The 14,444-nt window shown below is 37.4% G+C and overlaps 1 protein-coding gene across 1 annotated transcript; it reads right to left on the minus strand.

Moving 5' to 3' along the window:
- Nucleotides 1–9,564: 9,564 nt before the first annotated feature.
- On the minus strand, nt 9,565–14,199 carry LOC115997063 (protein FAR1-RELATED SEQUENCE 11). The gene is made up of 4 exons (XM_031236527.1): nt 14,048–14,199; nt 11,741–12,751; nt 11,206–11,649; nt 9,565–10,458 (listed from the first exon to the last, which is right to left on the minus strand). Exons 1-4 carry the CDS (start codon nt 14,075–14,077, stop codon nt 9,841–9,843), a joined length of 2,103 nt encoding a protein of 700 aa, XP_031092387.1. The 5' UTR covers nt 14,078–14,199; the 3' UTR covers nt 9,565–9,840.
- Nucleotides 14,200–14,444: the final 245 nt, after the last annotated feature.

The raw sequence follows: 14,444 nt of genomic DNA on the forward strand, positions 1-14,444 counted from the left end.
TATAGTAATATTTTTTTGGAATACTATAATATACATCATATAGTAATTTGATTGTTGGAATTTTTTTTTGTAAATATTATCATCAGAGGAATTTAATTAGGTACATTAACATAATATAGTAATANTATATATATATATATATATATATATATATATATATATATATACCGAATATAGTAATATTTTTTTGGAATACTATAATATACATCATATAGTAATTTGATTGTTGGAATTTTTTTTTGTAAATATTATCATCAGAGGAATTTAATTAGGTACATTAACAAAATATAGTAATATTTTTTTGGAATACTATAATATACATCATATAGTAATTTAATTGTTAGAATTTTTTCTTTTAATATTATCATAAGAGTAATTTAATAATATAGTAATATTTTTAATGGGTTATTGTTCTTATAGTACCAAATAGATCATATACTAATGTATATATATATATATATATATATATATTAAAAATATGCAAGATTAATATATTCATACAGGAATGGAATTGATTAAAATATTACATTAATTTCCGTGTATAATAAGGAATAGAATCATATTTTGAATATTTTGTCAATTTTAGCCATAAATAAGGAATGATAAGGAAGGTTATAATTTCTGATAAGGAATTACTATATAATATTATGTTGACCGATTTCAAAATTTTTGGACTAAAATGAGTGGGAAAGCTAGCACTTCTGTTTATATATATATATATATATATATATATATATATATATATATATATATATATATATATATATANTATATATATATATATATATATATATATATATATATATATATATATATATATATATATATATAGATTAAGAATGAAATAATATTTATAGAAATATTAGTTTTAAACGTGTATTGCGTGAATGAATTAATGTCAAATGTTCATATTTAAAAAAATATTTAAAAGTATATCAATGTAAGATTATATAGAAAAATTTTATACATAGGTAATTGAATGTCAAATTTGTTTATTTAAATATGTAACTCAAAGTATATCAATCTAAGATAATATTTGGAAATTCATTATAATTGTCACTAAAATAAATGTTTACAACTTTGTAAACTCGATAGTCTAAATACTTGGTCTAAAAACACTAGTCTAAATAAATACTACTTTTGGTTTGAATTTTTCTAAGTATTCTTAATTCTCTTTTGAGTAACATTGTCATTGGCCTTGTTTGGTAAATAGTGGTTAGCGTTAGCGGATTGTGTTAGCGATAGTAAATAGCGGATTGTGTTAACGGGTTTGACTTGCGGATTATGTTAGCGATTTGTAAAAAGATGTTTTGTAAAATTAACTGTTTAGATTAGCGGTTAACATGTAAAATGACCAAAATGGTATACATATATTTAATAATAATAATAATGTTTTAAAAAAATTTAAAAAAAAAATAAAATACAATAGAAAAGGCCTTTTGTTTCCCCCACTAATCCCACATTGGTGGAAGAAGGGGGGAATGGAGCCTTGAGGCTCATTTGAGCCTCAAGGCTCCAATTTTCATAACAGCTATGCAGATCAGGCTCCTTAATTTAGGAGCTTGATCCCTTAAATTAATTTCTTTTTTTTTTTTTAAAATATTAAGGGCGTTTTGGGGAAAGAAAGTCTTTTCTCAAAACGCGATTTGCAAATGCTGCAAAATGCAGCGTTTGTAAATTTGGCGGTTTGTAGCAAACCGCTGCTCCAAACCTTCATTTAACCAAACAACATTTTTGACGTTTTGATCTTGATCAAAATGTCGAAATGGCATATCCGTCAAAATTTTGATGGATTCACCATTTACCAAACATGCCTATTGTTTTCATCTTTACTATTTGTCCTTTTCTTTTTTTGTTGGTACTAGTGTATTATTTGCTATTGAGTTATTGTTGGTAGCAAGATGATAACGTCATGCAATGAGATTATGATGTAGGAAGTTATGAATTTTCCTTGTTGTGTATATGATTGGATTTTAGTTGTACTATGAACAAACATCTGTTGATATTTTGCAGTGGTAGTTTGTTCCCCTACATGTCTCATGTGAAAGTATTGAATTAAATATTAATATTTATTATATTTGTATAGGTTCATCAGTAGTATCCCTTATTCTATTTTCATAACTTGTTTACTTGATAGTACGTAACAACAATAACTCTGCAGGTAGTTCGAATATTGATGTTAAAACGTGCCCAGTTTCATCAATAATTTTCACATCTATTTTGCACCTGTTCACTTTCAATTTCATATTTTTAGAATTAGTAGGAATGACTGGAGTACTTGATTTGTGTGTGTGTGTGTGTTTTTTTTTTTTATTGAATTGATATTAATCTTCGAGTTAAATTGTTTTCTAATTTGTGCATAATTTTTTTAAATAGTGACTAAATCCTATATACCAAGTATTTGTTGTGAAGGTTGATGTTTATTTTGCATGCAATAATCTAAGTAGGTTGAGTCTAGAAAATGAAATGAATTGTAAATTTATATTAGTTCTAATATATTTAATGAATGCACAATAAGTATTTTACATACAGGATAAATGAATGAATCAACGGTGGCTATTGTGAAATTTTTTTCATTTTCTAGATTTGACAAATTGATTGCAGCGTTGTTGTAGTCTTGGCATCTTGTCAATGCATCAAGTGTGTTAAAATGTTATATTGCCCTACATTGATAATTTTAATAATGAGTTTTAAATGTATCTACATAAGATAATTGTTGGTTTTGTGACTAATGGGCTAGTCAACGGCTTGGCCAACACTACCGTAATTTCAACGAATAATATATGAAATAATCAAATAATACCAAATGCGGAACAATACTAGCTTTATGAAGAGTACACCAGGAAAATACTTCTGCATAAGAGAGGTGAGTCACCAACGGACTACTTAAATACCTGGTCTTAACCAGTGTTTTTCCTAGACATGTAAATCACTCTACCAGGATCAATTCCTACAAACGGTATAAGAAATGAATATTGAGTAAGAGAGAAATTAGTAACAACAAGGAAACACAGCCTCTATAAGTAAAACCCGATAGGGTAGAACCACGAACAAGAATGAAAGTACTCTTCTATAAAGAAAATATTACATCTCCTATATAACAACGAAGAGACAATAGAGGATTTCTCTCTTGATATAAAGAAGTAGAACTACTATAAGAAATGAGATTTTGTGAGTGATTTTGGGATCATGAGAATGGGAAATGAGTAAGGTATTTACAGGTGGAGTTTAAGGTTAATTTAAGGTCTTTATGTGTCGTAGTACTATATCCAACACTAGCCCCTCACTTTCTTGTGGCTCACGAAGTGACGGCACAAGAAAGTAGAAAAAAATCCGGTCTGATTCGAACACCTTTAATAATCCGTGATGAGCCCCTCAAGTCTAAATTGAATGCGGATGTTGGTTTACGTTGGTTGCCTCGTTAAAAACCTTAGACTAAGAAAAACCCAATGGGAAAAAACTTAGCTAAGGGAAAAAGAGTATAACCATGAGTGTAACCTCCAAGGCTTGCGAAGGATCTTCTTGGATTATTTATGCAGTCATATTGCTTCTTTTGGCTGAACCTTCAAATGAACTTCATTGTCGGGTATCAAGCGAGAATCTTGTACTCTCTTGCAAAACCTCAATAATGCAAATATGCATGTATGAATGTATGTATGAATGTATGCCTATCCTAATATGCTAATAATGTATGTATGCAAATATGTGTATATGAATGTATGCAGAATGTGTGCAATGCATGTCTATCTTAATATGCTTATCTTAACTTAATACCTAATTCCTTCTAAGCAAGCCCCTCAGTCTAAGGGGTGGTTGTGATTGACTCCTAAGCAAGCCCCTCAGTCTAAGGGGTGGTTGTGATTGACTCCCAAATCACACTCATCCCAACTCCCCCTTTCTCCACCTTTTATCTTCTTTCCCATCATTGAAAAAGCAGTATCCATGCGAAGCGGGATAAATTCATCGTTGAAAAGCGGCATCGCTATGAAGCGGGATAAACTCATCGCTAAAAAGCGGTATCGCTACGAAGCGGGATAAATTCATTGCTAAAAAGTGGCATCGCTAAGAATTGGGATAAATTCATCACTGAGGAGTGGGATGAATTCATCGCTGAAAAGCGGCATCGCTAGGAAGTGGGATAAATTCATCGTTGAGGAGCGGGATGAATTCATCGTTGAAAAGCGGCATTGCTAGGAAGTGAGATAAATTCATCGCAGAGGAGCGGGATGAATTCATCGTTGAAAAGCGGCATCGCTAGGAAGCGGGATAAATTCATCGCTGAGGAGCGGGATGAATTCATCGTTGAAAAGCGGTATCGCTAGGAAACGTGATAAATTCATCGCTGAGGAGTGGGATGAATTCATCGCTGAAAAGCAACATCGCTAGGAAGCGGGATAAATTCATCGCTGGGGAGCGGGATGAATTCATCGTTGAAAAGTAGCATGTCTATCTTAACTTAATACCTAATTCCCTCTAAGTAAGTCCCTTAGTCTAAGGGGTGGTTGTGATTGACTCCCAAATCACACTCATCCCAACTCCCCCTTTCTCCACCTTTTATCTTCTTTCCCATCATTGAAAAAGCAGTATCCATGCGAAGCGGGATAAATTCATCGTTGAAAAGCGGCATCGCTATGAAGCGGGATAAACTCATCGCTAAAAAGCGGTATCGCTACGAAGCGGGATAAATTCATTGCTAAAAAGTGGCATCGCTAAGAATTGGGATAAATTCATCACTGAGGAGTGGGATGAATTCATCGCTGAAAAGCGGCATCGCTAGGAAGTGGGATAAATTCATCGTTGAGGAGCGGGATGAATTCATCGTTGAAAAGCGGCATTGCTAGGAAGTGAGATAAATTCATCGCAGAGGAGCGGGATGAATTCATCGTTGAAAAGCGGCATCGCTAGGAAGCGGGATAAATTCATCGCTGAGGAGCGGGATGAATTCATCGTTGAAAAGCGGTATCGCTAGGAAACGTGATAAATTCATCGCTGAGGAGTGGGATGAATTCATCGCTGAAAAGCAACATCGCTAGGAAGCGGGATAAATTCATCGCTGGGGAGCGGGATGAATTCATCGTTGAAAAGTAGCATGTCTATCTTAACTTAATACCTAATTCCCTCTAAGTAAGTCCCTTAGTCTAAGGGGTGGTTGTGATTGACTCCCAAATCACACTCATCCCAACTCCCCCTTTCTCCACCTTTTATCTTCTTTCCCATCGCTGAAAAGCAGTATCGCTGCGAAGCGGGATAAATTCATCGCTGAAAAGCGGCATCGCTATGAAGCGGGATAAACTCATCGCTGAAAAGCGGTATCGCTACGAAGCGGGATAAATTCATTGCTGAAAAGCGGCATCGCTAAGAATTGGGATAAATTCATCACTGAGGAGTGGGATGAATTCATCGCTGATAAGCGGCATCGCTAGGAAGTGGGATAAATTCATCGTTGAGGAGCGGGATGAATTCATTGTTGAAAAGCGGCACCGCTAGGAAGCGGGATAAATTCATCGCTGAGGAGCGAGATGAATTCATCGTTGAAAAGCGGCATCGCTAGGAAGCAAGATAAATTCATCGCTGAGGAGCGAGATGAATTCATCATTGAAAAACGGTATCGCTAAGAAACGTGATAAATTCATCGCTGAGGAGCGGGATGAATTCATCGCTGAAAAGCAGCATCGCTAAGAAGCGGGATAAATTCATCGCTAGGGAGCGGGATGAATTCATCGTTGAAAAGTAGCATGGCTAGGAAGTGGGATAAATTCATCGCTGAGGAGCGGGATGAATTCATCGTTGAAAAGCGAGGTAGATATATGTCAGCTACCTTGCTCCAAGGGGTGATTTGGTTGACGTCGACTTCGTGATAGATTATTGAGAAGCCATGTCGTCCGATCATAGTCAAGGACGCCTACGCGCCCACTTTGACCGAACGATAAAAAATTCCCTCTCCAATCAGTAATGAAGGTTGGAGTTAAGCATTGTGAACTACTAAGGAGCGGTATATGTGTTGACCATCGGTATATTAAGTGGAATAGACATATTGCCACTCTCTCGATCCCGCTGAGATAATTTGTTGCTAAAGTCTGACCGCACATCTTGTTCAACTACCCAAAATTTTCATAGTCAGAGTGGGGCAATTCCTTGTCAAGATTATCAAAGTCTGACCGCACGTCTTGGAAGAACGGATCGTTAAGAGCCCCTCAGTGTGCCACCACCATGGCATTATTGTATTTGACCGGTTGTAAATTTGAGAACCGTGCAAGTCTAACTCCAAGGAATTTGTGCAAGCTTTCCTTCTGGATAATTTTGGTGAGCGTCATTCGTCCCGACCGCCCGGGCAATCCCTGACTGACCAAGCGGGAGCTGTAGGATCACGACGAGAGAGGATCTGTTGGACAGATCAATCCTGACTGAGTGCATGGCCCTCCGAGTGCTTAGTGTCGCCATTGATCTGCGAGGTTGCGTATATGTCTTGCATGGCTGGAACGGATGGATTGTGGGGCATTTTGTCCAGCTGGCCAGGGTAGGACACCTGCCCGTCCACATGCCATTATCACATGTGTGATGACATCTGCTATTTCGGGAGCTGCCTAATGATTCGGTGCTACGTTTGGCACCTCCGTTAGTGGAGCCTTCTATTATTCGTTATTCGCCATCGATCGTTCAGATCAATACAGTTTTGGCAGCTGAGTTGGGCAAGCAAATCTGAAATCCAGGTTACTACGTGAATCCAACTCTGGGAAACAGTCTCCAGGGAACCATGCAAGGCCAACTCCAAGAAACCGTGCAAGGCCGTCTTTCGGGAAATCGTGTAAGGCCGACTGTAGGAACCGTGCAAGGCCGACTCCGGGGAACCGTGCAAGGCCGACTCCAGGGAACCGCGCAAGGCCGACTTCGGGGAACCGCGCAAGGCTGGCTGCGGGGAACTGTGCAAGGCGGCTCTGGGGAACCGCGCAAGTCCAACTCCGGGGAGCCATGCAAGGCTGACTCTGGGGAATCGTGGAAAGCCGACCTCGAGGAACCATGCAAGGCTGATTCGGGGGAATTGTGGAAAGCCGACTCAAGGGAACCGTGCAAGGCTGATTCGGGGGAATTGTGGAAAGCCGACTCCGGGGAATCGTGCAAGGCCGACTCTGGGGAACCGCGCAAGGCCGGCTCTGGGGAACCGCGCAAGGCCGGCTCTGGGGAACCGTGTAAGTCCGACTCCGGGGAACCGTGATCTGCCTTCTGGATAATTTTCGTCGCCTCCTTTGATTTTTGTTGAAGTCTTCATCTTCTTAGATCCCCATCTCTTGTACGGGAACCTAGCAGATATACATGAAAAATATTTCATATATTATTAAAGTGTGTAGTACACTCATCTAATACACACACACACACATATATTAGTATTGTCTAATTAATTATTTGTAGCAGACAAGTTGTCCACTACTTGTAGCTTTCAGCTGCTTCTTTAATTTTTTTATTAACATGGACAACCCACTATATAATGATGATGAAAATAATAATAATAATAATAATAATAATAATAATAATAATAATAATGAATCCAAAACCCGTGAACTTATCTTCTTTTTCAATTTTCATCATCATTGAACTATGGGGCCGCCGATGAGCTTTCATTTCTTCAACATCTTCATTGTCAACAACGTCGATGATATCCTTCATGAGAGCAGGAGACGCAGTAAGGAGGAGAACGACGGACGGTGGGTGTATGGCATCGTTGTCAGCGAGGAAGTCCGAATGGCGCTACGAAGGAGAAGAATGAAGCGGTGGACGGCTGATCGGAGGAGACTAGAGTGGTGGCGTTGCCGGTGCAAGGTCACAGTGGTGATTAGTTCAGTGTGGGGTGATGGCTGGCAATGTGATTTGATGTGAGAGATGATCAGCGGTGGTTGTTGGAATTGCAACAGAGGTGGTGCGTCGGCAACGATTTTCTTCTTCTCTGGCTTCTTTCTCTCCTACCGGTCTAGAATGGTTCAGCGACGCAGGTGCTTAGTGGTGGTGGCCGAAGAAGGGAGAAAGTGACCAGAAACGTCGCCTTTTTCGAGAGAAGGCGACCAGAAACGTCGCCTTTTTCGGGAGAAGGCGACCAGAAACGTCGCCTTTTTTGGGAGAAGGCGACCAGAAACGTCACCTTCTCTGGGAGAAGGCGACATTTTCTGGTCGCTTTCTCCGGCGAGAAGGCGACCTTTTGGTCGCCCTTCCACCGGAGATGGCGACCGGCGACAGCTTGACCGTCGCCGGTTGCCGGAATATGCTGCCGCCCACCAAGAATCTGTTGTCAGAATTGAAATGACTTGTAATTACAGGTCATTTACCCATTATTGGACTTAATTAACTCAATTTAACATGTTAAAGGGTTTAATTGACCATTTCAAAAATATAGGTGCCTAATTGACTTTTGGGGTAAAGTTTAGGGGCCTATTTGATCCTTTTCCCAAAATAATAAGTAAAAACAAATAATAAAATAAATTTATTTTTAAGAATATTATTTTATTTTTAACTTACTCTATAAACCAAACATGTTAGTAACTTGTAATTACTTTTTTAAAAAAACATTGAAATAGTAATTATATTGTTATGAGCATTCATATTTTTTTGAAAAAATGGTCAAATAGACCCCGGAACTTTACACGAAAGTGCAATTAAGTCCTTGAATTTTGAAAAAAAATCAATTAAACACTTAAATTAATATAGATTTAATTGCATTTTCACGTAAAATTTAAGGATGTATTTGACCCTTTTTCTATTTCCTTTTACAACTTAGAAGCTCCCTTTGCGGAAAGAAAACTTGCTTAGAAAACCAGGCTCATGTATTAAAAGAGACCGAAACCTGGTTATCCACATTTCTTTGTTTCTCTATTTTGAGCATTATAAAGTTAGCCAAAATACTAATAAATAATGAGAATGTAGCCTCCGATCAAAAAAAAAAATGAGAATGTAGCCTCAAAAGAAATTGAGTGAAACATGATTCTCGTACTTAAAAGAGTTTATTATCGAAATGGTCTCTCGACTATTGTGAAATTACCAATTTGGTCATCGACATTTTTTCTTGCTCAATTAAATCCCTCGACTTTAAAAAATTTAACCATTTTGGTCCTAACTCCTAAGTTTATTTTACCATTTGATATCCATTAAATCAGGGTCAAATTGGTAATTTCACTATAGTCAAGGGACCATTTCAGTCAAAAATTAATTACCGAAATGGTCCCTTGACTATAGCAAAATTATCAATTTGGTCCCGTTTTAACGATTATTTAACACCAAAATAAACGGAGGACCAAATTGGTTAAAATTTTCAAAGTCGGGGAACTTAATTGGGCAAGAGAAATTATCGAGGACCAAATTGGTAATTTTGCAATAGTCAAGAGACCATTTTAGTAATAAACTTTACTTAAAAATTACAATTTCGATTCTTGTCAAAACTTTTTCAGTAGAGCCCGTTGCAATTAACCTATCATGTGTAATTTGCAAGCTATCACCATCAAATAGCGATTGTAAATTTTCCTCGACACTAAAAAAAAAAAAAAAAAAAAAGAATGAAAATATAGCATAAAACAATGGGAATGGAACTAATCAATATAAGAATATTTTTCTTCTGCGTTGAAAACACAACTTTACACATGGTGGCCGTATATATTTTGTTGTTTGGAAAGGACAAAAAGTAATATGAATGTGATTTTTGTGCGATGCAAACTGCATTTCATACAAAAATGCAAACCAAGCCCTCAAGGACCATATATACACTAGCCTGCATTCAATGCCTCCATATTATACTGTATTCTGTTTCCCTAATTTCTACAAGAATTCTAATTTGGAAGAGTTTCTGCACATTTATCTGAGTCAAAGGTTCCTTTGAATGGATGACAGTTCTCTAACTTCCTGGGAATAAACCGGCTGTTCTCGAATCTGAGTCAAAAGGATGGAAATTTGCTCGGATGCAAAATCGAGGCGTTCTTTTGACTTGGCTGATTCTGTAACAAGATTTGAAACCAAACTTTGCAGCGATTGAACCCTTTCTGTATGATCATTCTGATTTGTCTGGGGAGCTTTGCTTGATGGTAAGCTGATTCTTCGCCAACGAAATGGTAAGTATCTTTCAGGAATTTGGAAGCAGTTTCCTGTTGACAGCACTCGAAGGGCATGCCGACAAAGTATCCCTGAGAACTCAAACAGCTGACAGCTGCAACCTATAATGCCTTCCCTCGGGACCCAATAAACCTTTCGGCCTCCCTCGGCTTTAGTGTGGTGGCGGACAAGAAAACCATCGTCCAACTGGAACGATGCATAATGTGCAGCCAAAACAAGCTGCTCCTGGAGCTTGGAAAATGCAAAAGGTGTGAGAACTGTAGCAGCGTGAGATTCCATGGGAGCCCCAGTTTTAAGGCAAATGTTTTGAAGATTCTGCTGCATAGTTTGTTGTTCACCAGTTTGATCCTTGAAGTCCACAGCAACAGCCACCTTATTATGTAAAATAGGTCAGTGAAAACATAACTTAGTTTCAAGGTGTTAAAATCAAGATTGACATGACTATTAAAAAGAGTTGGGAGAAAGGACACTTGGGGTTTCACTTTCAAAGCATCAATCTTATCAATAGCAAATTTCAGCAATAAATTGCTTAAGAAAATTAAGGGAAAAATAAGATCAAGGCAAAGGCAAGAGAGTTTCACGGAGTTAAATTTTAGGGAAAATTGCACTTTTCATCCCTAAGTTATAGGGTAATTGTAGGATTCGTCTCTACTTGTTGGTTGTGCTCACTTCTCGTCCCTAATTTATAATTGACATTGCAAATTTTGTCCTTTTTCCAACAGATCGTGCTCACTTCTCGTCCCTAAGCTATATCTGACGTTGCAAATTTTGTCCCTAATGTTTTGTTAGAAAAAGGATGAAATTTGCAAAGTTAGTGATAGCTTAGGTACGAAAAGTGAGCACAACCAACAAGTAGGGACGAATCCTACAATTACCCGATAACTTAGGGATGAAATGTGCAATTTTCCCTAAATTTTACAATCTAAAATCATTACAATCAGTAAACCACAACAATGAATTATCCCATTTCCTTCAACATATTCCAAGCTATTCTATTTTGCCTACGACACAGTAGATATCATGTCTCTATCCCTTATATGGTCTCACTAATCATGAACCATAGCATATCAAAGTTACATGGAATGTTTACCAATTGATAGCAGCAAGATTAAAACATACCTGCTCCACAAAATGTGCAAGACGGGTTTGTGCACTTAAGAACCGTTGAATAAAAGCATTGATTGACTTTGAGTGGCCAGCTGTAACCATTCCCGCAAAGAAATGGCTTCTTAGGTATGGCAGTGCCCACAGTGACCTCAAGGAAAATAGAGTAGCAATATGTCTATTATTATGCAGACCAAACAAATTCACCATATCTCTCCAACCCAACTCAAAGTCATCAATTGATTCCAAGTTGTAGAGTCGATAAAATTCAGCTTTCCACTCATTGTATCGTTCACCTAAAACAGCATTAAACCATGAAGGAAATTTTGCCACAATAAGCCATATGCATAGAGCATGCTTAGTTGCTGGCATCTCCAGTGCAATTGCCTCCTTGAGACACATATTCTGGTCCGTTAACACTGTTTGTGGGGCTTTGCCGTTCATGAACCCCAAGAATGCCTTCCACATTTAGAAACAAAAGGAGGTTAATCAACATTGAAAATATAATGACTTATAATGTTATATTACTTGTATAAGAATTCCCTTTTACCTTTAAGGCCCATGAGAATGATCTCACATTTTCCTCTCGTAGAAGCACACAACCAAAGAAGCATGGCATACCATAATTGTTAACTCCAACCCATATCCCCATAGGCATGTCAAAAGCAGTCAAACAATTGGTTGTATCGAAAACCACAGCATCACCAAAAATCTCATAGGACTGGATAGATGAGGCATATGACCAGGCTATATTTTCCAATCTATTGTTACAATCAAGCGTAAAATCATACTTGAAATTTGGATCTCTCTCCTTAATGTTTCTACACATTCTTAGTAGGTCAATGCTTTCATCCTCAGGATCCACCTTCCTAAATGATTGAAGCAAATTCCTAACATCCTTCTCTGTGAATGGCAGATATCCAGGCTCTACACATTTCTCAAGCTCTAAAAGCCTCATCATTTGTTGAACTGAGATTCCTGTTTTGGCAAACATTAGGATTCGACTCTTGTCTGCATCAGAAATCGTGCGGTATGCAGGAAGGAAACGTACTTGGTTTGGCTCTAGGAGTTCATGATTGTGGTGGTTTACAAAACCAGTCACTCGCCATTCTGGAAGTCCAAGGTCAGAGTTCTTACTTATACGCATATATGCTTGACATCCACACCGGGAGGATTTCCTATTTCTTTGAGGTTTGTTCTCATTTGCAGGTTTGACAGGAGTTTTTCCAGCACGGTGGCAAACGAAGTAGCGCCTTGTGAGTCCTTTGCCAACACCCTCTTTGCCTTCTGTTCTATGTCGTCTGATTGAAAAGCCACAGCGTTTTGCAAATTCACTGTAGAATTCATAAGCAGCATCATGAGTTGGGAATCTCTGTCCCATGTATGGGATAGATTCATTTGTTGTCTCTAGTGACAGTCTTGTTTGCTCTGGTGATTCCTCTGTGCTGCTTGTATCATCCAAAGAGAAAGACCTCTGGTCTGAAGGGTCACCATAAACCAACATCATATTCCCAGCCTCTCCAGACATTGTATCCCTTTCAACACCTTGTTGAATAGAAACCTGAAAAGACGTTAATCCTTCTGAGTCACTACTTGTCAGAAAAGTCACAAGGATGACAAAAAACCACTTTTCAACCAAAACATTACTTTACCTATAATGGCATTGTCCAACTTGAACATATAAAGAACAATGATACTCAATTGAAACTAAGCAAGAATTATTTATAAAAGGAAGAACAAGCATGTCAAAATAAATGTGTCTGCATGAGTGCGCAGTTTGTGTGTGTGTAAGAGAGTGCAAGTTATAGGAATGAATTGGTAATAACAAAGCATAATTTTTATATATCTATATAACAAAAGGGGAATGCTACACTATTAGATGTGGGGTCAAATTCTAGACGTCCCTGAAATATATCAGCATTAAAACCTTTTGACAAAAATAGTGGCAATTTTCTAAATCATCCCACTAAACCTTTTGATACTGTACCATTGTTATATCAAGACTAACACTCAAGTAACATGAAGTTTTGTTTTATAAATAAATGCATCCATATACATGCACTCCCGATAAGTAATAAGTAATTTTCCATTAAGCAATAAAAATAAAATATTCACACTTGCTTCTGAGAGAAATAATGCACGAATAAGCATTTGTGACTAAGCACCTTAAGTATTAATTGGCACATATTTTAAAGACATTCCTGAATTCTTGATTTTCACATTAGTGAAATAACTGTTCTTCCTCCCATTTCATTGTATTCTCTTCTTAAAAGGCATAGACAAAGCAGAGTAAAGAACCAAGAAGCTACGCTTGTTTTCTTCTTATCCTTCGTCCCCCATTTCTTGCATTTAGTATATGATATAAGCCACATTTGTTTTCCTCTGTGAACAATGCACTTTGTTTTTCAAGATGCAACTACTCTGAGAAAGTAATAGAGCCAAGCTTCCAATGCCACCCTCAATACTAGCACCATTTTCCCATGCAAACCAACTAAACAGTGCACTTGTTTCAGCTAACAATCTATCAAAAGAAACTATCCTTTTTTCAGCTGAAACTACATTTTAAGCATAATAAACTTTACAGTTATGAACTCTCATTAGCTACAACTAGCAGCACCCAAGCTTCAATTGTTGTATGCCACAGTATATCACAAAGAAAATGCAATTGTTTTATTCTTTTCCCCAATTTCCAATTAGTACAATGCAACCACAGTTATCAAATCTAACATACAAAATGAACTGATAAGGTTCCTGTAATCACCAAAAGAAGTGAAATTTCAAAGGAATTCTTACATTTTCAGAACCAAGCAATGATCATTACCAGAACAATGAAAAGGAATTTGTGGAAATTACTTACAGAATCGCAGAGGGGAACGAGCGCTCTCATTTATAGATGTAAGAGTTCTGCGATTAACGATGTTTCTGCAATTGAATCAACGATGAAGCTGAGACAGATCCGGTGAAGAGTACTGAGAACCCTAATTTGCGCATGTGTGTGAGGAAACCCTTATATAGAACGGCGCATGTTATTATCTGACGCCTCCTAGTTCCTATTCCCCGAACGGTGGTTATCCAATTATCCGCGTATCCAAACGTCTCTTGGCTTTTGTATGAAAATAAATGGATTGTAATTTTGTACGAAAAGAATGGTATAGAATAAAGTAGAAATTCAAATTCTATTATTTGGTAGACAAAATTATTAGGAATTAAAAGGAAAAAAGGTGAATACAAATTAAAATATCTTTGTTTAATAA

This window comes from Ipomoea triloba, chromosome 1, assembly GCF_003576645.1.
Source record: "Ipomoea triloba cultivar NCNSP0323 chromosome 1, ASM357664v1".
In the NCBI taxonomy this organism is placed as follows: Eukaryota; Viridiplantae; Streptophyta; class Magnoliopsida; order Solanales; family Convolvulaceae; genus Ipomoea; species Ipomoea triloba.

Coding starts and splice junctions, on each gene's coding strand:
- LOC115997063 (XM_031236527.1), bottom strand. CDS start 14,077: ATGAGAGCGCTCGTTCCCCTCTGCGATTCT. Junction 12,752..14,047: donor TCGTTCCCCTCTGCGATTCT/GTAAGTAATTTC, acceptor ACGTCTTTTCAG/GTTTCTATTCAACAAGGTGT. Junction 11,650..11,740: donor CATTCTCATGGGCCTTAAAG/GTAAAAGGGAAT, acceptor TAAATGTGGAAG/GCATTCTTGGGGTTCATGAA.